General features: G+C 46.2%; 1 protein-coding gene and 1 pseudogene across 44 annotated transcripts in view; one reads left to right on the top strand and one right to left on the bottom strand.

Moving 5' to 3' along the window:
• The window catches only part of EHMT1 (euchromatic histone lysine methyltransferase 1), a 224,606-nt gene that overhangs the window by 13,919 nt on the left and 186,468 nt on the right, over positions 1 to 24,219 (top strand). For 8 of the 44 annotated variants that reach the window (XR_010148800.1, XM_063788061.1, XM_063788056.1 and 5 more), the window contains exon 2: positions 13,251 to 13,353. The exons of the other annotated variants lie outside the window; for them this stretch is intronic. Coding sequence is in view for 6 of the 8 variants with exons in the window: in XM_063788061.1 (XP_063644131.1) it covers positions 13,342 to 13,353 (12 nt within the window). In the remaining 2 variants the exon portion in view is untranslated. The remainder of the gene's footprint in view (positions 1 to 13,250; positions 13,354 to 24,219) is intronic. 44 annotated transcript variants of the gene reach the window in all.
• Positions 7,806 to 8,609, bottom strand: LOC737346 (protein SET-like; annotated as a pseudogene).

Genomic DNA, 24,219 nt, shown 5'->3' with positions numbered 1-24,219 from the left:
CAGATGAGGAGGGCACAAGGATGACTTGTGGGACTAGGCCGGAGCCAAATGCTGGGTTCTCTGCTTGAACGGAAGGGTGGGTGGCCGTGCCATTCACCCGGACAGGGAAGGCATGCTCAGGTCAGCTCTGGGGTGGTTTATTCCAGGGGTGGCAAACTCTTTCTGAGCAGGCTGGATAGTATTTCAGACTCATGCACCAAGAAGCAAAATCAAGGATAACTCCACAAATTTTTGTTGACAAAGATCAAAATATAATTGACTATTTTTTTTTTTTTGTAATACAGATCTACTGATTAGAAGAACAGAATTTTTGGGGGGATAACATTTTGCTTAATTGGGGTTCAATGTTAATGTTCCCCATCATAAAAATTACTGGAGCTGTTCATCTGTTAAGTGCTTACTGTGACACAGTTTTCTGTTTCATCTTTGAAAATGTCTTCACACCGATAGCTGTTGCCATATTCCAGTATCAGTCCAGGAGCAGATGATTTATTTTTATTGAGATGTAATTCATTTACTATAAAATTCACATTTTAAAATGTGCACCTCAGTGGGGTTCTTTGGTATGTCTGGAGTGGTCCAACCATTACCACTACTTCCAGATCATTCCGTCATTACCACTACTTCCAGATCATTCCGTCACCCCAAAAAGAAACCTCATACCCATTAGCAGGACTTCCCTAATCCTCCCTCCCCGACCCCCGACCCTGCTCTACTTTTTTGCAAATATTTTTTCTCATTCTGTGGGTTGTCTTTTCACTTTCTAATTTTTTTTTTTTTTTGAGACAGAGTCTCGCTCTGTCGCCTAGGCTGGAGTGCAGTCTAGTCTCACTGCAACCTCCGCCTCCCGGGTTCAAGCGATTCCCCTGCCTCAGCCTCCTGAGAAGCTGGGATTACAGGTGTGCACCAGCACGCCGGCTTATTTTTGTATTTTTAGTAGAGTCAGGGTTTCACCATGTTGTTCAGGCTGGTCTTGAACTCCTGACTTCAAGTGATCCACCTGCCTCGGCCTCTCAAAGTGCTGGGATTATAGGCATGAGCCACTGTGCCCGGCCTAATTGTTATTTTCTTGATGCCTTCCTTTGAAGCACAGATGTTTTTAATTTTTGATGAAATCCACCTTCTTGTTTTCCAGTTGGTTTCTTTGCTTTTGTTGTTGTGTCTGATTGCCCAATCCAAACCAGGGAGTTTATATTTCCTTGGAAAATTTGCATAGTTTTAGCTCTTACATTTAAGTCTTTGGTCCGTTTTGACTTAATTTTTGTATATGATGTTAGGTAGGATCCAGGCTTCATTCTTTTCATGTACAGTTGGCTCAGCAGCGTTTGTTGAAAAGACCGTGCTTTCCCCATTGAATTGCCTGGCCGTCGTTTTTGAAAATCAGTTGAACATAAATGTGATGGTTAATTTCTGGGTTCTCAGTTCTATTCCATTGGTGTATATGTCTGTCCTAATGTGAGCATTATTGCAGCAGTGTAATAAGTTTTGTAATGAGGAAATGTGAGTCCTTCAACTTTGTCTTTTTCAAGATTGGGTCCCTTGCATTTTCTTTCATTTCTTTTCTTTTCTTTTCTTTTTTTTCAAGATTGGGTCCCTTGCTTGCTTGCTTGCTTGCTTGCCTTCTTTTTCTTTCTTTTCTTTCTTTCTTCTTTTTTTTGACAGAGTCTCTCTCTGTTGCCCAGGCTGGAGTGCAGTGGCGCGATCTCGGCTCACTGCAACCTCCGCCTTCCAGGTTCACGCCCTTCTCCTGCCTCAGCTTCCCGAGTAGCTGGGACTACAGGCGCCCCCACCATGCCCAGCTAATTTTTTTTTTTTTTTTTTGTATTTTTAGTAGAGATGGGGTTTCACCATATTAGCCAGGATGGTCTCTATCTCCTGACCTCGTGATCCACCGGCCTCGGCCTCCCAAAGTGCTGGGATTACAGGTGTGAGCCACTGCGCCTGGCTGTCACTTGGATTTTCATATGAGTTTTAGGATCTTGTTGTCAATATCTGCAAAAAAGCCTTTCAGGATCTTGAAAGGGATTGTGTTGAATATGTAGATCAGTTCAGGATACCACCATCTTAATAGCAAGTCTTCCAATCGGGGAACACCGGATGCTTGTCCATTTATTTAGGTCTTCTATTTTATTTTATTTTATTTATTTATTTTGAGACAGAGTCTTGCGCTGTCACCTGGGCTGGAGTGCAGTGGCGTGATCTCGGGTCACTGCAACCTCCACCTCTTGAATTCAAGCCATTCTCCTGCCTAAGCCTCTCGACTAGCTAGGATTACAGGCACCCGCCTCCACGCCCAGCTAATTTTTTTTTTTAATGTATTTTTGGTAGAGACGGAGTTTCACCATGTTGGACAGGCTGGTCTTGAACTTCTGACCTCGTGATTCACCCTCCTCGGCCTCCCAAAGTGTTGGGATTACAGGCATGAACCACTGCACTCGGCCTTCAGTTTTCTTTAACAATATTTTCAGGGCTGGGCGCGGTGGCTCACGCCTGTAATCCCAGCACTTTGGGAGGCTGAGGCGGGTGGATCACGAGGTCAGGAGATCGAGACCATCCTGGCTAACATGGTGAAACCCCGTCTCTACTAAAAATACAAAAAATTAGCGGGACGTGGTGGCAGGCGCCTGTAGTTCCAGCTACTCGGGAGGCTGAGGCAGGAGAATGGCGTGAACCTGGGAGGCGGAGCTTGCAGTGAGCTGAGATGGTGCCACTGCTCTCCAGCCTGGGCGACAGAGCGAGACTGTCTCAAAAAACAAAACAAAACAAAAAACAATATTTTAATGTATAAGTTTTGTAGTTATTTCTTAGAAGTATTTTATTCTTTTTGATGCTATTATAAATAGAATTAAAAAAAAATTTTTTTTTTTGAGATGGGGAGTCTCGCTCTGTCGCCCAGGCTAGAGTGCAGTGGTACGATCTTGGCTCACTGCAACCTCCGCCTCCTGGGTTCAAGCAGTTCTCCTGCCTCAGCCTCCTGAGTAGTTGGGATTACAGGTGCATGCCACCACGCCTGGCTAATTTTTGTATTTTTAGTAGAGATGGGGTTTCACCATTTTGGCCAGGCTGATCTTGAACTCCTGACCTCAGGATCCACCCACCTCCAGCTCCCAGAGTGCTGGGATTATAGGCGTGAGCCACCATGCCCAGCCACATTTCATTTTTAGATTGCAATTGTATAGACATAAAATTGATTTTTATATATTGGATCTTGTATCCTGCAACTTTGCTGAATTTTTTTTGGTGTGGATTCCTTGGGATTTTCTATATATAGGATTATGTCATTTGGGAATAGAGTTGTAGTTCTTCCTTTTAAATCTGGACACTTTTTTGTCCTTCCCTAATTGCCCTGGCTAGTAAAATGTTGAATAGAAGTGGTGAAAGCTGGCATTCCCATCTTCATTCCTGTTTTTAGGGGAAAGCTTTTAGTTTTTCACCATTAGGTATGATATTAGCTATGAGTTTTTCCATAGATGCCCTTTATTAGATTGAGGAATTCCCTTTTATTTCTAGCTTGTTGAGTGTTTTCATTATAAAGGGGTTTTGGATTTTGTCAAATGTTTGTGTCTATCTGTTGACATGATTATGTAGTTTTTTCCCTTTATTGATATGGTGTCTTACATTGATTTTCATATGCTCAACCAGCCCTGCGTTTCTGCCCTAAATCCATTTGGGTATGTTATCTAATCCTTTTTAAATCTTGTTGAGTTTGATTTGCTAGTATTTTGTTGGGGATTGTTGCATCTTTGTTCATAAGTGGTATTACGTTGGTCTGTAGGTACCTCTTTTTAAAAAAAAATTATTTTTTTTTTGAGACAGTTTCACTGTTTTTGTTTTTGTTTTTGTTTTTTTGAGACGGAGTCTCGCTCTGTCGCTCAGGCTGGAGTGCAGTGGCGCGATGTCAGCTCACTGCAAGCTCTGCCTCCTGGGTTCACGCCATTCTCCCGCCTCAGCCTCCCGAGTGGCTGGGACTACAGGCACCCGCTACCACGCCTGGCTATTTTTTTGTATTTTTAGTAGAGATGGGATTTCACCGTGTTAGTCAGGATGGTCTCGATCTCCTGACCTCGTGATCTGCCCGTCTCCACCTCCCAAAGTGCTGGGATTACAGGCGTGAGCCACCGCGCCCAGCCCAGAGTTTCACTCTTGTTGCCCAGGCTGGAGTGCAGTGGTGCAATCTTGGCTCACCACAACCTCCGCCTCCTGGGTTCAAGTGAATCTCCTGCCTCAGCCTCCCGAGTAGCTGGGATTACAGGCATGCTCCACCCTGCCAGGCTAATTTTGTATTTTTAGTAGAGATGGGATTTTGCCATGTTGGCCAGGCTGGTCTTGAACTCCTGACCTCAGGTGATCCGCCTGCCTTGGCCTCCCAAAATGCTGGGATTACAGGTGTGAGCCACTGCGCCTGGCCTAAAAAATTTTTTTAATTTTATTTTAGATAGGTGGTCTTGCTCTGTGGCCCTGCTGGAGTGCAATGGTGCCATCATGGCTCACTTCAGTCTTGAACTCCTGAGCTCAACTGATCCTCCTACCTCAGCCTCCTGAGTAGCTGGGACTACAGGCAAGTGCCTGTCGTTTTCTGTGTGTTATCTTTGTGTATTTGGTGCAAAGGTAATACTGGCTTCGTAGAATGAGTTGGGAAGTGTGTTTCCCTCTTCCGTTTTTGGGAAGAGTTTGTGAAGCACTGGTTATCACGCCTTTAAATGTTTGGTATAATTCACCTGCGAAGCCATCTGGATCTTGGCTTTTCTTTGTTGAAAGCTTTAAAAATTATTAATTTCCTTATTTGTTCTAGGTGTGTAGGTTTTCTGTTTATTCCTGAGTTATCTTTGTTGTTGTGGGTCTTTCTGAGAATTCGTTCATGGCATCCAGGTTATCTAGTTTCCGGTATGCCGTTGCTCGTATGTTCCCTGTGACCATTTTTATTTCTGTCAGGGCTTGTGTTCCCCTTTGACGCTAATAAATTTTGGTAAGTGGGGTCATTTTTCTCTTTTTCTTGGTCATTCTAGCTAAAGTTTTGTGAATTATGTTGAATTTTTCAGAGAAGCAACTTTTTTTTTTTTTTTTGAGACGGAGTCTCGCCCTTTTGCCCAGGCTGGAGTGCAGTGGCGCGATCTCAGCTCACTGCAAGCTCCGCCTCCTGGGTTCAAGCAATTCTCCTGCCTCTGCCTCCTGAATAGTTGGGAATATAGGTGTGTGCCACCATGCCCAGCTAATTTTTTGCATTTTTAGGAGACGCAGTTTCACCATGTTGGCCGTGCCGGTCTCGCGCTCCTGACCTCAGGTGATCTACCCACCTCAGCCTCCCAAGTAGCTGAGATTACAGGCACCCGCCGCCACGCCCGGCTAATTTTTGTATTTTTAGTAGAGATGGTGTCTCACCACGTTGGCCGAGGTGGTCTCAAACTCCTGACTTCAAATGATCCACCCGCCTTGGCCTCCCAAAGTGTTGGGATTGCAGGCATGAGCCACTGCACCCGGCCTAGTTTTTTACTAGTTTCTTAATGCTTTTAGCTGTTATAGAATAAATTGCATTCCCCTAAAAAATATGTTGAAGTCCTAAACCCCGTACTTCAGAATTTGACCTTATTTGGAAATAGGGTCATTGCAGATTAGTTAAGATGAAATCATAGTTGAGTAGGGTAGGCCTCTAATCCAGTATGACTTATGTGTCCTCATAAAAAAAAAAAGGATGCCTTGTGAACACAGACATGCACAGAAGGAAGACAGCATGCGGACACACAGGGAGAAGTGGCGCGTGACTGGGGTGATGCTTCCATAAGCCAAGGAGTGTCAGGGACGGCCAGCAGACCCCAGAGCCTGGCTGAGGCAGGGGATGGCACTCCAAAGCCATTACAGACCACAAGGCCTACTGACACCTTCATTCAGAACTTCGAGACCATACATTTCTATTGTTACCTGTGTCCTAGGAAAAAACAGACTGCTTCCTATAAATGTTGATATGTTGTATTTTCATTTTTATTCAGTTCAGAATATTTTCTATTTTCCCTTGTGACTTTAGAAGTGTGTCATTTAATTTCTAAATATTTAGGTATTTCCCAGATTTCTTTGTTTTGTTGATTTCTAATGTAATTCCTGTATGGTCAGAATTATACTTTGTATAGTTTCAGTGTGTTTAATTTGTTAGGTTAAAAAAAAATCCCGTATTATATTCTGTCCTGGGGAATGTTTCATCAGTGCTTGAAAATAATGTGCATTATGAATTTATTAGGTGGAATGTTCCCTATATGTCAGATTGAATTGGTTGATAGTATTAAGTCTTCCTTATTCTTTCTCATTTTCTTTCTAGTTCTATTAGTTATTGAGAGTAGAGTATGAGATCTACAGTACTGTCGAATTTTACATTTTCACTTTCAGTTCTGTTGGTTTTTGCCTCGTGTTTTGAGGCTATGTTATCTTGCGTGTGTTTATAGTTGTTACATCTGCCTGGTTGTTTTGACCCTTCTCTCGTTATGAAATGTCCCTCTTTGTCTCTATAAATGTTTTTGTTTTAAAGTCTATTTTGTCTGATGACAGTATAGCCACTTCAGTTTTTTTGTGGTTTATTTTTGTATACTATATCTTTTTCTGGCCTTTTAATCTCTTTGTATCTTCAATCGAAGGGATGTCTCTTATAGTCCTTTCCATCTGAGATCGGATCTTGTAGATTCAGCAGTTGAATCCTATATATGTATTTTTCTTACCTGATAGAAGAGATTTTATTTTTAAAGTGTCACCTTAGACTGCAAGGATGTCCGTTGCACCTCCCCATTAATCAGCCGGAGGAGGAGCTGTGATATCAGAATGCCCACTCAACCCACCAGACATTTGAGACCCACCCTTTGCTGGCCTTCTGTAACCTTATTTATTTAGAGACGGAGTCTCGCTCTTGTTGCCCAGGCTGGAGTGCAATGGCGCGATCTTGGCTCACCGTAACCTCTGCCTCCCGGGTTCAAGTGATTGTCCTGCCTCTGCCTCCCGAGTAGCTAGGATTACAGGCATGTGCCACTGTGCCCGGCTAAGTTTTATATTTTTAGTAGAGATGGGGTTTCGCTGTGTTGGCCAGGCTGTTCTTGAACTCCTGAACTCAGGTGATCCGCCTGTCTCGGCCTCCCAAAGTGCTGGGATTACGGGTGTGAGCCACCGTGCCTGGCCTGTAACCTTATTTTTTAAAGCTTTTAATTTTAATTTTTGTTTTGTTTTATTTTTGTGTGTTTTAGAGACCTGGTCTTGCTGTTACCCTGGCTGGAGTGCAGTGGCGTGATCATAGCTCAAGCAGTCCTCCCACCTCGGCTTCCTGATCAGCTGGGACCACTGGCATCTGCCACTACGTCCAGCTAATTTTTAAATTTTTTGTAAAGATGGGGTCTTCCTATGTTGCTCAGGCTGGTTTTGAACTCCTGGCCTCAAGTGATCCTCCCATCTTGGTCTCCCAAAGTGCTAGGATTACAGGTGTGCACCCCTGTGCCTGGTCTGAAATTTTCTTTTTTTAATCAAGAGCAAGTAGATACATGTTTTCTCTGAGCCCAATATGCAGAGAAGGAAAAAATGCTAGAATTCTCTGCATTATAAGGGCCTGGCGCCCTTTAGCTTCCAACAGTGCAAAGGGGGCAGAAAGTTGTTCTTTTTTCCATAGAACATGGTGATGTTGATTCCATACAAGTTTGTTGAGACAGGAAGGGATAAAAATGAGTTTGAAACAGAAAGAGGTAGAGATTCTTTTCACATTTTATTCTCCTCAAGGTATTTCCCCCCCAGATAAGTTGAGATCCACGGTGTAGACAAAAGAGACCTCAAGAACTGGGTGAGCACAAGAGGGAAAAAGCAAGAATGCACCTTGCTCCTGGGAACTGGAGACAGCTTTAAAAAAGGAAGGTTTTAATCCATGTGTGTTCTATTAGTTATCTTCTCCTTATCCCGTTCCTCATCAGTGTCTTCCAGTTCCTCCTCCTCATCATCTTTGTCTTCTCCTTCTTTATCATCCATATTGGGAACCAAGGAGCACTGTGATGAATTTGGCCAAGTATGGTCTTTGCTGACCTCTCCTAACTCATCTGCACCTGCGTCAGAATGGCCAGTAAACCAAGTGAAGAACCTGTGTGGTTCCTCAGGATGCCTCTTCCTACTGGCTTTATTCTGCATTTGACTTGAAGAGTTTCCTTTCCAGATTTCCATTTGATTTCCATGGACTTTGAAGATGGATCATGACTCTCATTCAGATGAAATTCTTTGAGAGAGCTTTATTTTTGAAGTAAGGATTTTTGTCAAAATAAAAATCTATTCTGTAACCTGATTTAATATCTTCAAATTCTGTCACTTCAGCACTGGTCAAACAATGCAGTGCCTCTTCATCCTCCTCCCAAGCAGTGCAGACGCTTGTGGATGGCTGACAAATGTTATTACCCAGAAATTGGGGATTTTGGGAATCAATTCTCATCTGCCCTGAAGAACGTGGTTGGCTGAATTTGTCAATGATCGCTCTCCCAGTCCGCTCGCCGCTCACTTGCTAAGCCTGTTTCTGAAGCCTGTTTTGTGCTGTGCTTCCTCGTGGGCTTGGTTGCCGCTTGTTCTGTTCCTCTCTTCCTCTGGCCTCTGTCAGGGGCTGGCGCCATGTCTTCCTTTCAGGCAGGTGCAGAGACGGGTGTTTGGGGGTCATTCCGGGAGGAGAGTCTGGACCCAAGGGCCTCCTTGCTCATCAGGAAGAAGCTTATAGGACTAAGATCACATTTTTTTTTTTTTTTGACATGGAGTCTCGCTCTGTCACCCAGGCTGGAGTGCAGTGGCATGACCTTGGCTCATGGCAGCCTCCGCCCCCATGCCCTCCAACTCCACGGTTCAAGCTGTTCTCCTGCCTCAGCCTCCTGAGTAGCTGGGACTACAGGCACCCACCACCATACCCGGCTAATTTTTGTATTTTTAGTAGAGATGGAGTTTCGTCAAGTTGGCCAAGCTGGTCCTGAACTCCTGACCTCAGGTGATCCACTCGCCTCGGCCTCCCAAAGTGCTGGGATTACAGGTGTGAGCCACTGCGCCCGGCCCCAAATTTTTTAATCTATTCCCCCAGTCTCTACTTTTTATGTGGGACAGGTAATGCGTTTCATCTAATGTAATTACTGAAAGGTAGGGTTTATACTTGTCGATTTTGTATTTGCTTTCTGCGTCTTCTGTCTTTTTTGTTACTTTCTGCCTCAATTAGTTTTTGTTTTTCATGGAGATGGAGTTTCACTATGTTGCCCAGGCTGGAGCGCAGTGACTATTCATAGGCATGATCATAGGGCACCGTGGCCTTGAACTCCCGGGCTCACAGGATCCTCCCGCCTCAGCCTCCTGAGTAGCTGGGACTGCAGGCGTACCACAACGCCTGACTCATTGCTTTCTTCTTTTGTGTTAGGTATTTTCTAGTGTATACCATTTTAATTCCCTTGTTGTTTATTTGACTGTATTTTTTATTTGTTTTCTTGGTTGTCCTGGGGATTACAATTTAGTATATTAATTTTTGATAATGTAGTTTGTATTAATACTATATTACAATAGTATACGAAATATTTATTTGGGCATAGCTTAATTTCTTTTGCCCTTGTACTGTTATTGTCATACAAATTACATTACACTGTGTGCCCATCTACGCAGATTTATAGTTGCTGCTTTACGCAATTGTCTTTCAAATCATATAGGAGAAAAAACAAATTATAAATTAAAAAATACATTTATACTGTCTTATGTAGCTGCTTTTATACTTTAACTGTGTAGCTGCTTTTACTGGCGCTCTTGATTGCATTCCCCTCCCCTCCCCTCCCCTCTTGACAGGGTCTCGCTCTGTCACCCAGGTGGGAGTACAGTGGCACAATCATAGCACTGCAGCCTTGACCTCCTGGGCTAAAGAGATCCTCCTGCCTCAGCCTCCCGAGTAGTTGGGACTATGGGTGCGTACCACTATTCCCTGCTGATTTTTAATTTTTTTTTTTGTAGAGATGGGGTCTCACTGTGTTGCCCAGGCTGGTCTCCAACTCCTGGTCTTAGAAGATCCCTCCTACTTGAGTCTTCCAAGGTGTTGGGGTTACAGGCATGAGCCACCGTGCCTGGCCTTGGTGCTCTCTATTCATGTGGGCTTGAGTTACTGTCTAGTGTCCTTTCATTTATCCTGAAGGACTCTTAGGTCTTTCAGGGACGAACTCTCTACTTTTGTTTATCTTGGAATGTTTTATTTTTCCTTTATGAAGGTAGTTTTGTGTATAAAGGTTTTTTTTTTTTTTTTTTGAGACAGAGTCTCACCCTCTCGCCTGGGCTGGAGTGCAGTGGCGCCATCTCGGCTCACTGCAAGCTCTGCCTCCCAGGTTCACGCCATCCTCCTGCCTCAGCCTCCCGAGTAGCTGGGACTACAGGACTGCAGGCACCTGCCATCACGCCTGGCTAATTTTTTGTATTTTTAGTAGAGACGGGGTTTTACCGTGTTAGCCAAGATGGTCTGGATCTCCTGACCTCGTGATCCGCCCACCTTGGCCTCCCAAAGTGCTGGGATTACAGGCGTGAGCCACCGCGCCCGGCCGTATAAAGGTTTTTTAGTACTCTGAGGGTATTGTCTGGCTGCACGCCGTGGTTTCTGATGAGGAACCGTTGCTCATGTCTCGGGACCCTTGTTCATGACACGTTGCTCCTCTGTCGCTGCTTTTGAGAGTCTCTGTCTGTGGTTTCAGCCTGATGGTGATGTGTGTAGGTGTGGAACTCTTTGCGTTTTTCTCATTTGGATTTGTTGAGCTTCTTAATTTTTTTGACTTGACTGCTGCCTTCCAGGGATTTGGGAACTTTGTGATGAGTACTTCATCTGCAGCGTGCGTTGTCTTCTCACCCCCGTCTGACGTGTCATTGCGTGGTAAACAGAGAGCTTTGCCATACAATTGCAGTTGCAGTGTGGATTAAAGGGACAGCACTTGAGGGCTGCTCCTCCCTTCTTGTTTTGATGATGGGTGTGAGCCGTCTTGGTAAGTGGCAGTAGCAGTACGGTGACCAGGTGGCACTCGGCATGGCTGATCCCGCCGTGCATTGCGGAGCAGCACTATGGCCCACCAAGAGGCCCATACGTGGTCTCTGGGAAGCTGCTCAGCTTTCTTATGGCAGGAAAGCAGCCACAGGCAATACGTAAACAAGTGGGGGTGGCTGTGTGCTGGTAAAACTGGAAGTGTTTGGAAACTGGAATTTGAGTTTCATATCACTCTTGAAACAGTCACGTACTTTTTTTTTTTTTTTGAGATGGAGTCTCATTTGGTTGCCCAGGCTGGAGTGCAGTGGCGTAATTTTGGCTCACTGCAACCTCTGCCTCCCGGGTTCAAGCAACTCTCCTTCCTCAGCCTCCCAAGCAGCTGGGAGGATTACAGGCACATGCCACCACACCCAGCTAATTTTTATATTTTTAATAGAGACGGGGTTTCGCCATATTGGCCAGGCTGGTCTTGAACTCCTGACCTCGTGATCCACCCGCCTCGGCCTCCCAAAGTGCTGGGATTACAGGCGTGAGCCACCGGGCCCGGCCAAAAACATTCACATACTTTTTATGAGTTATGTATCTAAAAGTCTAAAAATCATGCTTAGCTTTCAGTTTGTACAGAAACAGGTGGCAGTCTGTAGTTTGCTGGCCCCCGATTGAGATCTAGTCATTGTTTCCAAAGCACCTTGTCTTTTGATGTAACATTTATTTTGTGTTTTAATTATTGGTCTTTTGGTCATCTCAATTGCTAGATTGTAAACTCTTTGAGGTTAGGGCTCTATTTATTTATTTATTTTTTTTTTTAAGAGACAGTCTCCCTCTGTTGCCCAGGCTGGAGTGCAGTGGTGCGATCTCAGCTCACTGCAGTCTCCACCTGCCAGGTTTAAGTGATCCTCCTGCCTCAGCCTCCCAAGAAGCTGGGATTACAAGTGTGTGTCACCACGCCCGGCTAAATTTTGTATTTTTAGTAGAGACGGGGTTTCGCCATGTTGGCCAGGCTGCTCTCGAGCTCCTGGCCTCAAATGATCCGCCTGCCTCGGCCTCCCGAAGTGCTGGGATTACAGGCGTGAGCCGCCACGGCCTGCTTATTTAGCTGTATTAGTTCCCCAACCCACTGAATGTTGCCTGGCACACTTCAGGGCCTTGATAGATTGTTGTGTAACCTGATACAAAAGGAGAAAGGGCCGGAATTGGCTTGCGCCTTTATTTATTTACATATGTTTTTGTGGCCCAGGGTGAATATTTTTGGAATTAACTGACTTCTCAGTGTAGACAGGAACCATTTATCCATTCGTGTGTTCCTTAATTTGTTGATTTTTGTAACAAGTACTTACTGCCTTCGTGTGCCAGCTTCTGCACTGGGAGCCACATGAGAATGCATGTGGCGTCTGCCTCGTACTTACAGAAGCCCTCGTGCCTCGTACTTACAGAAGCCCTCGTGTCCTAGTTTTGAGAAAGACAAACAATTACACACTTTGGTAACTGCTATTAAAAGAGATAAAGAGGGTGTGACAGAAGCAGCGAAGAGGGCCTCCTGTCGGTGGTTAAAGGAAGGTGTCTGTGTTTCCATCTCTGCTGCAGACGGATACACAAGTGTCTTTTTCACTCGATTCCAAATGGGATCTTAGAGAAGGGTTGGCTTTTGTACTTGCAGCGCTGAGTGGAGAGGTGGCTGTGATCTCCAGAAACGTGGCTGCAGCCCCACGTGGGCCTCAGACCCTTGAAACATGGCCATATCGAACTGAGATGTGCTATGTGAAATGCACACTAGATTTCAGAGGCTTAGTACGATAGTTCACACTCTTTTGGTACTAATTATTTTATATTGGTTACATGTTGATAATGTTTTGGATCTATACTGAGTTAAAGGCAATTTATTAAAATTAGTTACTTCTATTTTTACTTTTTTTTTTGAGACAGAGTCTTGCTCTGTTGCCCAGGCTGGAGTGCAATGGCGTGATCTCAGCTCACTGCAGCCTCTGTCTCCCGGGTTCAGGCAGTTCTCCTGCCTCAGCCTCCCGCGTAGCTGGGATGACAGGTGCCCACCACCACACCCAGCTAACTTTTTGTATTTTAAATAGGGATGGGATTTCTCCATGTTGGCCAGGCTGGTCTTGATTTCCTGGCCTCAGGTGATCCGCCTGCCTCGGCCTCCCAAAGTGTTGGGATTACAGGTGTGAGCCACTGTGCCTGGCCTATTTTTACTTTTTAAATGTAGATGCTAGAAATTTAAAATGATGTCTGTGGCATTTCCTATCTTTCTGTGGGACAGTGGTACCTGGCCTGAGGAACATTTCAAGTTTGTGCTGCGGGCAAGAATCCTGTGACCACGGGGAGAGGACGAGGGACTCATTCTCTGGACAATGGGCTGGAAAGTAAGAGGGCTGAATGGGAGCCCCGAGGAGCACTCCCGTTTTGTGGGAGAGAGGAGCTAGTCAGCAGGTGGAAAGCAGCCTTGGCTGCCCAACCCTGGAGCCTGGGGGAGGCCCCCGTGCGTGTGGGCTGGGGTGGTCTGGGGGAGGCCCCCGTGCGTGTGGGCTGGGGTGGCCTGGGGGAGGCCCCCGTGCGTGTGGGCTGGGGTGGCCTGGGGGAGGTGTGGCGCAGTTCTGTTGTTTTCACATCTCGCAAGGCACATGTGTTGTCATGAGCTCTGGCCGAGTTGGAGGCTGGGTTTGATCCCCTCACTGCCGCAAATCTTGTAACGTTGGATGTCTTAGCTGATTTTCAGCTTTAACATTATCTCCTACTGTCTTTGAAAACAGGGCTATTCATGTTCAGCTTCTTCCTTACCTTTCTGTACCTTAAATTCCAGTCCCTCAGGTTTCCTTCTGCCTGTGCTGTTTCCAGTCCCCACGTGGCTGAGCCCGCTGCAGCAGGCTTTGGTCTCCACTAGTCCTCAGATGCCCTTTTGGTTATGGTCACCATTGACCTAGACATTGTCATTGGTTAGTTCTCAGCCTTCGTCTTACTGGTCCTTTCACCAGCATTTGTTATCGTAATTCAAGAAAAAAAACCTGGGATTAGTTATCTCCGTTTCGCTTCTAGAACACTGCACTCTTCTGGTTTCCTGCGGCCTCCTTCTTCCCAGTCCTGTTTGGAGGACCCACCTCTTAAGCCTGACTTCTAAATATTGATGTGCCCCAAGGCCCAGGCTGGTCCTCGTGTTGTGTGTGTCCTTATTCCCTGAGCTGTCCAGTCCTCTGTTGACCCCAGGCTCGTGCCCCAGGCTGACCTCTTTGCTGTGGCTCCAGGTTGACTCCATGTTGACTGCATGGAAAACTGATAGGCACCTTCTGCCCGGCATGAAACGCAGCTCTCTTGGTCTGCCTCTCGCCCCGCAGCGCTAGACACCATCTGTAGAATGGCATTTCCCAGGAGACGCTGTCGGCTCTACCTTTATGACACAGCTTCTGCACTCCATGGCTGTGATGGGGTCCCAGCTTCTTCTCCCTGCTTTTTGGTGGCCCCTGTGCTCTCTGCTCAGGGGCAGCAGTCTTTGCCAGGTGTTGCTGCTCTGCACGCAGACTTCCTGTGGCTTCTGGGCTCTGCTCAGAGCCCGGCCCTTGCCTGCCTCTGAACTTCTTTCCTGTCACTTTTTCCTGGCTTACTGTGCTCCAGGTAACGTGGCCCCCTGGCTGTTGTCAGATGACTGTGGCCTTGCACTCTCTGCTCCCCGCCAGAGGCCCTGCCTGGTGATCTGGTAGCTTACACCTTCTCTTCATTCAGGTCTGTTCACCTGGAAGAGGCAACCTCAAGTACCATCTGTGGACACTCTTTTTTTTTTTTTTTTGAGATGGAGTCTTGCTTTGTCACCCAGGCTGGAGTGCAGTGGTGCAATCTTGGCTTACTGAAACCTCCGCCTCCCAGGTTCCAGTGATTCTCCTGTCTCAGCCTTCCGAGTAGCTGGCATTACACGCGTGCGCCACCATGCCCAGCTAATTTTTTTGTATTTTTAGTAGAGACGGGGTTTCACCGTGTTGCCCAGGCTGGTCTCGAACTCCTGAGCTCAGGCAATCCACCTGCCTTGGCCTCCCAAGGTGTTGGGATTATAGACGTGAGCCACCGCGCCCAGCCGCATCTGTGGACACTTGCTCTCGCTCCCTCCTGCTTTCTTTTTCTTCAGAGCATTCGTACTCTTTGCATTGACTGTATGCTGGGAAACCACTCTGCCCTTCCTTCCCCATTTGTTTGTTGACACTTTTCTCAAGGACGAGCTTTCTTTCCCCTTTCATTTTTTTTTGGCATTACTATAGAATGGCTCCTGCGGTAATGAATTTGTACTTATTAAATGTGTTAAAATCTATTTTCACCATTTGTTCTTTTGAAACTCAAATTATTCCAATATGGCCAGTGAGAGCCCTTCAAACAGTATTGTTTGGGACAGCAAAATCGTAAGACCATATTGTATAATCTTAAGCAATTAAATCTGAACACCTAGATGAAATGAACTATACCTGGAAAACCCAAAAGAGTCAATGTTAAAACACAGACAGTGAAATTCAGTAAAGGAACTGGATATAAAATTGATACATTAAGTCAGTAGTCAGCTGGGTTGTGGTGGTTCACGCCTGTAATCCCAGTACTTTGGGAGGCTGAGGTGGGAAGACTGCTGGGCCCAGAAGTTTCAGACCAGCCTGGGCAACATAGAGAGGCTCCTTCTCTCCAAAAAAAAAAAAAAAAAGAAAAAAATAGTTGGGCGTGGTGCCTCATGCCTGTGGTCCCAGCTACTTGGGAGGCTGAGGCGGGAGTGTCATCAAGAGGTTGAGGTTGCAGTGAACTGTGATCACAACACTGCACTCTAGCCAGGGCATTCGAGCACTTGGAACAGAAGACTTGAACTCTGGAAATACATTTGTTGTTCTTGGACATCATAAACATGTTAGTTCTCCCAAGTTAATGCAAAAACTTATCCTTTATGTCTGTAAAAATGCCAACAAGGAATCATTCTTAGTCCTGCCTTCCCCTCTCAAATTCAGCTGGTTCATCAGAAGATCCCGTCAGCCTCATCCTCAGGGTGCATCCCGTTTCCCTGACTACTCTCCCTCTCATGGCATCACTGTTGGGCCCAAGCCACCACAGTGCCCTGCTTGGATTATAGTAGTCACCCTTTAGCTGGTCTTCCTAGTTTTTCTGCTTATGAGCTGTACCATCTTATCCATTTGCCACCCAAAAAGCCAGAGACTGATCCTGGTTGTCGTATCGTGCTTGAGCTTCATCACTGGGGAAACTGGGCATCAGTGGGTTGAGTAGTGTCTTCCCAAATTCACATTCCCCTGTGACTTCAGAAATAGTGTCCTTCCAAATTCATATCCACCCGTGACTTCAGAAATAGTGTCCTCCCAAATTCAGATCCACCCGTGACTTCAGAAATAGTGTTCTCCCGGCTGGGCGCAGTGGCTCATGCCTGTAATCCCAGCACTTTGTGAGGCCAAGGCGGGTGGATCATGAGGTCAGGAGTTTGAGACCAGCCTGGCCAAAGAGACCAGCCTGGTCAACATGGGGAAACCCTGTCTCTACTAAAAATATAAAAATTAGTCGGGTGTGGTGACGGGTGCCTGTAATCCCAGATACTGCGGAGGCCGAGGCAGGAGAATTGCTTGAACCTGGGAGGCGGAGGTGGCAGTGAGCTGAGATCGCGCCATTGCACTCCAGCCTGGGCAACAGAGCGAGACTCCGACTCAAACAAACAAACAAAAATGTCCTCCCAAATTCAGATCCACCCATGACTTGAGAATGGGGCCTAATTTGGACGTAGGATCTTTGCAGATGTAATTAATTAAGGATCTTGAGATGAAGTCGTCATAGATTTAGGGTGGGCCCTAGATTTAGTGACTGGTGTCCATAAGAGAAGAGGACACAGACTCAGGGAAGAAGCCACAGCAGCGGAGGCAGAGGTGGGAGCCAAGTATTGCGAACCAGGGAGTGAGAAGATGGCCTACACCACCGGAGCTGGAAGAGGCAAGGAAGTGCTCTTTTCCTGGAGCCTTCAGAGGGACCACGCCCTGCCAGCAGCCGGATTTCACACTTCTGGCCTCCAGAACTGCGAAAAGATAAAAATAAATTTAGGTTGTTTTAAGTTAACCAATTTATGATACTTTGTTAAGGTAACTGCAGGAGATTAATGCTCTGGGCAAAGTGTACACGGAGTCTCTGTGTTACTTCTTACAATTGCATGTCAAGCTACAGTGGTCTCATTGTGGGACAACCTTTGAGGAACTGTGTTTTTATGGTGGCTGTGCCATCTAACATTCCTGCCAGCAGTGAATGAGGGTTCCAGTTTTTATATCATCGCCAACACTTGTTATTTTATTTATTTATTTTTTTTTGAGACAGGGTCTCACCCTGTCACCCAGGCTGGAGTGCAGTGGTGCAGTCACAGCTCACTGCAGCCTCAAACTCCCAGGCTCAAGTGATCCTCCCGCCTTAGCCTCCTTAATAGTTAGAACTACACAGGTGTGGGCCACAATGCCAGCTAATTTAAACATTTTTTTTAGAATGGGGTTTCACCATGTTGCCCAGGCTATTCTCAAACTCCTGGGCTCAAGCGATCTGCTCACCTTGGCCTCCCAAAGTGCTGGGATTACAGATGTGTAATTACAGGTGTACCTTGCCCAGCTGTTGTTCATTTTTAAAATTATAGCCAAACTAGGGAGTGTGAAGTAGTATCTCATTGTGGTTTTGATTTGCATGTTGCTGATGACTAATGATGTTGAACGTCTTTTCATGTTCTTATTGGCCATTTGTATGTCTTCTTTGTAGAAATGCCTGTTTAGATCCTTTGCCCATTTTAAATTGGGTTGTCTTTTTATTAATGAGTTACAGATGTTCTTTATATATTATAGAGGGAAGTCCCTTATCAGATATAGGACCCCCCGCTTTTTTTTTTTTTTTTTTGAGACAGTTGCACTCTGTTGCCTACGTTGGAGTGCAGTGGGGTGATCACAACTCACTGCAACCTTGACCTCCTGGACCCAAGTGATCCTCCCAATTCAGCCCCCCAAGTAGCCAGGGCCACAGGCACATGTCACCACACCTGGCTAATTTTTGTTTTTTAATTTTTTGTGCAGACTGTGTTGATCAGGCTGGTTGAACTCCTGGGCTCAAGCGATCTTCCCGCTGCCATATGAATATGAATATGTGCACACCCGTGGTTCCAGCTACTCAGGAGGCTGAGGTGGGAGGATCACGAGCCTGGGAGTTCGAGGCTGCGGTGAGCTGTGATTGCACCACTGCACTCCAGCCTGGGTAGGTGACAGAGTGAGACCCTATCTCAAACAAAACAAAACAAAACAAAACAACCAGTGTTGACGATGATATGGAAAAACTGGAACCCTCCCAAAGTGCTGGGATTACAGGTGTGAGCCACTGCACCCAGACAGATGTAGGACTTGTAAATATTTTTTCCCATTTTGTGGGTTGTGTTTTCACTTTCTTGATAGTATCCTTTGAAGCACAAACATTTTTAATTTTGATAAAGTCTAATTTATCCCTTTGTTCTTTGTTGCTTGTGCCTTTTGTGTCCTATTTTAGAAACACTTTTGAAATTCAAGATTATGAAGATTTGTGCCTGTTTTCTTCTATGAGTTTTACAGTTTTAGCTCTTTTAATTAGATCTTTGATCTATTTTGAATTATAGTCACAGGCCACATAATGATGTCTCTGTCAGTGATGGACAACATATAAGATGATGGTCCAGTAAGATTATAATGGAGCTGGCCAGGTGCGGTGGCTCACGCTTGTAATCCCATCGCTGTGGGAGGGAGGCCGAGGCAGGCGGATCACTTGAGGTCAGGAATTCAAGACCAGCCTGGCTAACATGGTGAAACTCTGACTCTACCAAAAATAAAAATACAAAAAATTAGCTGGGCCTGTTGGCACACACTTATAATCCCAGCTACTTGGGAGGCTGAGGCAGGAGAAATGCTTGAACCTGGGAAGTGGAAGTTGCAGTGAGCCGAGATTGTGTCACTGCACTCCAGCCTGAGTGACAGCGAGACGCCGTCTCAAGAAAAGAAAAAAAAAGATTGTAGTGGAGCCGAAAAGTTCCTATTGCCCAGGACATGCTAAAGCTCTAGCAATAGGCGTTATGTGTCCTGCTCAGGTAAACAAACCTACTCTGCTATCAGTTGTCTAAAAGTCTAGCACATACAGTTATGTGCAGTACCTAATGCTTGATAATAAACTCCTATGTTACTGGTGTATGTAGTTACTATTCTGTACTATACTTTTTTACCATTATTGTAGAGTGTACTCCTACTTATTTAAAAAAAAGTTAACTGTAAAACAGTCTCAGGCAGGCCCTTCAGGAGGCGTCTAGAAGACACTGTTACCATAGGAGATGACGGCTCCATGCATGTTAGTGCCTCTGAAGATCTTCTAGGGGACAAGATGTGGAGGTGGGAGACGGTGATATGGATGATCCTGACTCTGTGTGGGCCTTGGCTAATGTGTGTGTTTGTGTTTTAGTTAATTTTTTTTTTTTTGTAGAGATGAGGTCTTGCTATGTTGCCCAAGCCAGGCTGAAGTCATCCTCCTGCCTTGGCCTCCCAAAGTGCTGGGATTACAGGCATGAGCCACAGTGCCTGGCCAGTGTGTCTTAGTTTTATTTTTTTTGAGACGGAGTCTCGCTCTGTGTCCCAGGCTGGAGTGCAGTGGTGTGATCTTGGCTCACTGCAACCTCTGCCTCCTTGGTTGGAGCAATTCTCCTGCCTCAGCTCCTGAGTAGCTGGGATTACAGGTGTGCACCACCACGCCCAGCTAATTTTTTTATTTTTAGTAGAGGTGGGGTTTTGCCATGTTAGCTAGGCTGGTCTTGAACTCCTGACCTCAGGTGATCCACTCACCTTGGCCTCCCAGAGTGTTGGGATTACAGGCGTGAGCCACCGCGCCTGGCTAGTGTATCTTAGTTTTTAACAAAAAAGTGTAAGAAGTTAAAATTTTTTTTTTTTTTTTTGAGATGGAGTTTTGCTCTTGTTGCCCAGGCTGGAGTGCAGTGGTGCAATCTCGGCTCACCGCAACCTCTGCCTCCCAGGTTCAAGCGATTTTCCTGCCTCAGCCTCCTGAGTAGCTGGGATTACAGACACCTGCCACCACACCTGGCTAACTTTTCTGTACTTTTAGTAGAGACAAGGTTTCACCATGTTGGCCAGGCTGGTCTTGAACTCCTGACCTCAGGTGATCCATCCGCCTTGGCCTCCCAAAGTGCTGGGATTACAGGCGGGAGTCACCGTGCCTGGCCTTAGATGGTGCAGCCTACGTGTACAGTGTTTATAAAGCCTACAGTAGTGTATAGTGATGTCCTAGGCCTTCACATTCATTCACTACTCACTCACCCAGAGCAACTTCCAATTCCAGCCCTGCAAGCTCCATTCATGGTAAGTGTCCCATACAGGTGTCCCTTTTTTATTTTTTATACTGTATTTTTATTGTACCTTTTCTATGCTTAGATATATTTATATATGCAAATACTTACCATTATATTCCTGTCGCCTGCAGTATTCAACACAGTAACATGCTGCATAGGTTTGCAGCCCAGGAGCAATAGGCTCTACCCCATAGCCTCGGTGCATAGTAGGCACCTAGGTTTGTGTGAGTACAGTCTGTGATGTTCACAGAACAGTGAAGTTGCTTAACGTTGAATTTCCCAGAAGGTATCCTCGTAGTTAAGTGATGCATGGTTGCATAAAGCACCTAAGACAGTGCTTGGCACACGGGAAGACTAAGGGCTTGATTTTCTCTTTCTTTTTTTTTTTCTTCTGAGACAGAGTTTTGCTCTTGTCGCCCAGGCTGGAGTGCAGTGGTGTGATCTCAGCTCACTGCAACCTCTGCCTCCCAGGTTCAAGCGATTCTCCTGCCTCAGCCTCCCGAGTAGCTGGGATGACAGGCATGTGCCACCGTGCCCAGTTAATTTTGTATTTTTAGTAGAGATGGGGTTACTCCATGTTGCCCACGCTGGTCTCGAACTCCCGACCTTGATCCGCCTGCCTCGGCCTCCCAAAGTGCTGGGATTACAGGCGTTAGCCACTGCCCCTGGCCGATTTTCTCATTTTCACTGGTGCATAAAATAAGCAAAGTGATTTTCAACAAGTCAGACAATGCCAGTACTGGAACTTCTCGTCCTTGATGCATTTCTCAGAAGGTATCCCCATTGCTGAGAAACACTTCCCTGTGCTTTTTGTATATGGTATGAAGCAGGGGTCCATCTTCATGCTTTCGCATATGGCTCTCCCGGTGTCCTAGCACTGTTTGCTGAAAAGATTCTCCTTTTATTGAATGGTCTTCATGGCTTCATTGAAAAATTAATTGACCATAGGCTGGGCGCGGTGGCTCACGCCTGTAATCCCAACACTTTGGGAGGCTGAGGTCAGGAGTGCGAGACCAGCTTGGCCAACATGGCGAAACCCCATCTCTACTGAAAATACAAAAATTAGCCTGATGTGGTGGTGGGTGCCTGTAGTCCCAGCTATTCAAGAGGCTGAGGCAGAAGAATCGCTTGGACGTGGGAGATGGAGGTTGCCGTGAGCTGAGTTTACACCACTGTACTCCAGCCTGGGCGACAGAGCGAGGAGACCCCACCCCCCACCCCTTACCACCTCCCCCCCACCAAAAAAAAAAGAGAAAAATTAATTGACCATAAATATGTGAGTCTGTTTCTGAACTTTCAGTTCTCTTCCATTGATCAGATGTTGTTCCTTAGGCCAGTACCACAGTGTCTTGATGACTTTACCTTTGTTGTAAGTTTTGAAATGGAGAGGTTTGAGTCCTCCAAGTTTGTTCTTCTTTTTCCAGATTGTTTTGGCTATTCTGGGTCTTTTAAGTTTCCATATGAATTTTAGGTCATCCTGTTAGTTTCTGCACAGAAGCCAGCTGGGGCCCAGTGAGGTGGGCCAGACTGGAGAGGGTGGCTGGGGAGGCAGTACATGCCTGAAGGCTTGAGTAAAGGCTGGGCCTGCCATGCCCCAGAACATGGCATTATCTGGACAGACACCAGGAGAAGCACGTTAGAGCTGAACAGGGAAGTGAACAGTGCACATGGTTCTGAGCCCACAGGGTGGTCAGAGTTTGGGCCAGGTGGTGGGGTGCAGCCAAGCTGGGATGCTGATGCTTATGGCTTAGACAGGCCAGCGTGGACAGCAGAGGTGGTGTCAAGGACCTTGGTATTCAGGGACTGCAGCAGGAAGGTACCAGGTGGTTAACTGTTTTTTCCTTTCTTTTCTTTTTTTTTTTCGAGATGGAGTCTTGCTCTTGCCACCCAGGCTGGAGTGCAATGGCATGATCTCGGCTCACTGCAACCTCCTCCTCTCAGGTTCAAAAGAGTCTCCTGCCTCAGCCTCCCAAGTAGCTGGGACTACAGGTATATGCCACTACGCTTGGCTAATTTTTGTATTTTTTAATTTTTTTATTTTTAGTAGAGACGGCATTTCACCATTTTTTGGCCAGGCTGGTCTCGAACTCCTGACCTCAGGTGGTCTGCCCGCCTCAGCCTCCCAAAGTGCTGGGATTATAGGCGTGAGCCACTGCGCCTGGCCGTTAACTATTTTCAAGCACTACACTGGCAACCTCACTGGTAGAGGCTGCTTAAAAAAGACCTCCTTACTGCCCAGCAGACCAGAACTATTGTTACCCATGAAAGGACCCAGGAATCTTACCTATGGAGTTTTCCTTAATGAGGAAGATAAAATACGTTGCATATATTAGGTGTCACTCAGTGCTGTTGAAGAATGAATGAATGAGTTCACAATAATTACCATTTACATGAAGATGCTAATAGTGTTTTTTATGCAGGGGTCCCCAAACTCCAGGCTGTGGAGTGCTGGTCAGTGGCCCATTAGGAACTGGGCCACCCAGCAGGACTTGAGCGGCAGGCTTTGAGTTGAGCATCCCTGCCTGAGTTCTGCCTCTGCCAGATCAGCAGTGGGATTAGACTCTCATAGGAGCGAGGACCCTGTTGTGAACTGCGCATGCGAGTGATCTGGGTCGCATGCTCCTTATGAGAATCTAGTGTCTGAAGATCTGAGGTGGAACAGTTTCTTCCTGAGCTACCCTCCTCACCTTTTGTCCGTGGAAACATCGTCTTCCATGAAATGAGTCCCTGGTGCCAAAAAGGTTGGGGACCACTGTTTTAAAGTAATGATAAACTGAAAGATCACTGATTATCAGTGATATAAAAATGTTTTAATGCTTTATGATATATCTACTTTATGAAATACACTGCCATTCATGTGATAACTGAAGAATATGAAGACATGCTGGAATATTCAAGGGAAAAATTGTTTATATAGCTCATAACCATATAAAATGTGTACATATGGCTGGGCGCAGTGGCTCACACCTATAATCCCAGCACTTTGAGAGGCCGAGGTGGGCGGATCACCTGAGGTCAGGAGTTCAGGACCAGCTTGGCCAACATGGTGAGACCTCATCTCTACTAAAATTATAAAAATTAGCTGGGCATGGCAGCGTGTGCGTGTAATCCCAGCTACTCAGGAGGCTGAGGCAGGAGAATCACTTGAACCTGGGAGGTGGAAGTTGCAGTGAGCTGAGTTTGCACCATTGCACTCCAGGCTGGGTGACAGAGCGAGACTCCATCTCAAAAACAAAAACCAAAACCAAAAATGTATAGCTATGAAGAGACACTGGAAGGAAATGGGAGATTTTGGGTTAGAGTGATGACACTTAGATTTCGAAGTTTCCTGTTAACTATTGTCTTCCTAATCAACACAGGCTCCTGGCCCTGTGCGGATCTATCTAGAGGCACAGTGCCCATGCTGGGCTTCGCTTTCTTGACTGCCTTGTGCCCAGGCTGGGCCTGCGCTGTGGACTGGAGGCAGGGGCATATGTCCAGGGGACATGTGTACACCCAGGAGGCAGGGGGCATGTGTCCAAGGGCCGTGCTGGGCCTCTCCCTGCTTCTCACCCACAGCTGGGTGCCCTTCCTTTTTTTTTTTTTAATTTTAATTTTAATTTTATTTTTGAGACAGCGTCTCGCTATTCCCCCAGGCTGGAGTGCAATGGTGCCATCTTGGCTCACTGCAACCTCTGTCTCCCAGGTTCAAGCGATTCTCCTGCCTCAGCCTCCTGAGTAGCTGGGATTACAGGTGTGTGCCACCACGCCTGGGTCATTTTTGTATTTTTAGTAGAGACAGGGTTTCACCATTTTGGCCAGGCTGGTCTTGAACTCTTGGCCTTAAGTGATTTGCCTGCCTCAGCCTCCCAAAGTGCTGGGATTACAGGTGTGAGCC

The sequence above is a fragment of the Pan troglodytes genome, chromosome 11 (assembly GCF_028858775.2).
Source record: "Pan troglodytes isolate AG18354 chromosome 11, NHGRI_mPanTro3-v2.0_pri, whole genome shotgun sequence".
In the NCBI taxonomy this organism is placed as follows: domain Eukaryota; kingdom Metazoa; phylum Chordata; class Mammalia; order Primates; family Hominidae; genus Pan; species Pan troglodytes.
The sequence above is the reverse complement of the archived record's forward strand: the minus strand, read 5'-3'. Positions and strand labels throughout refer to the sequence as shown.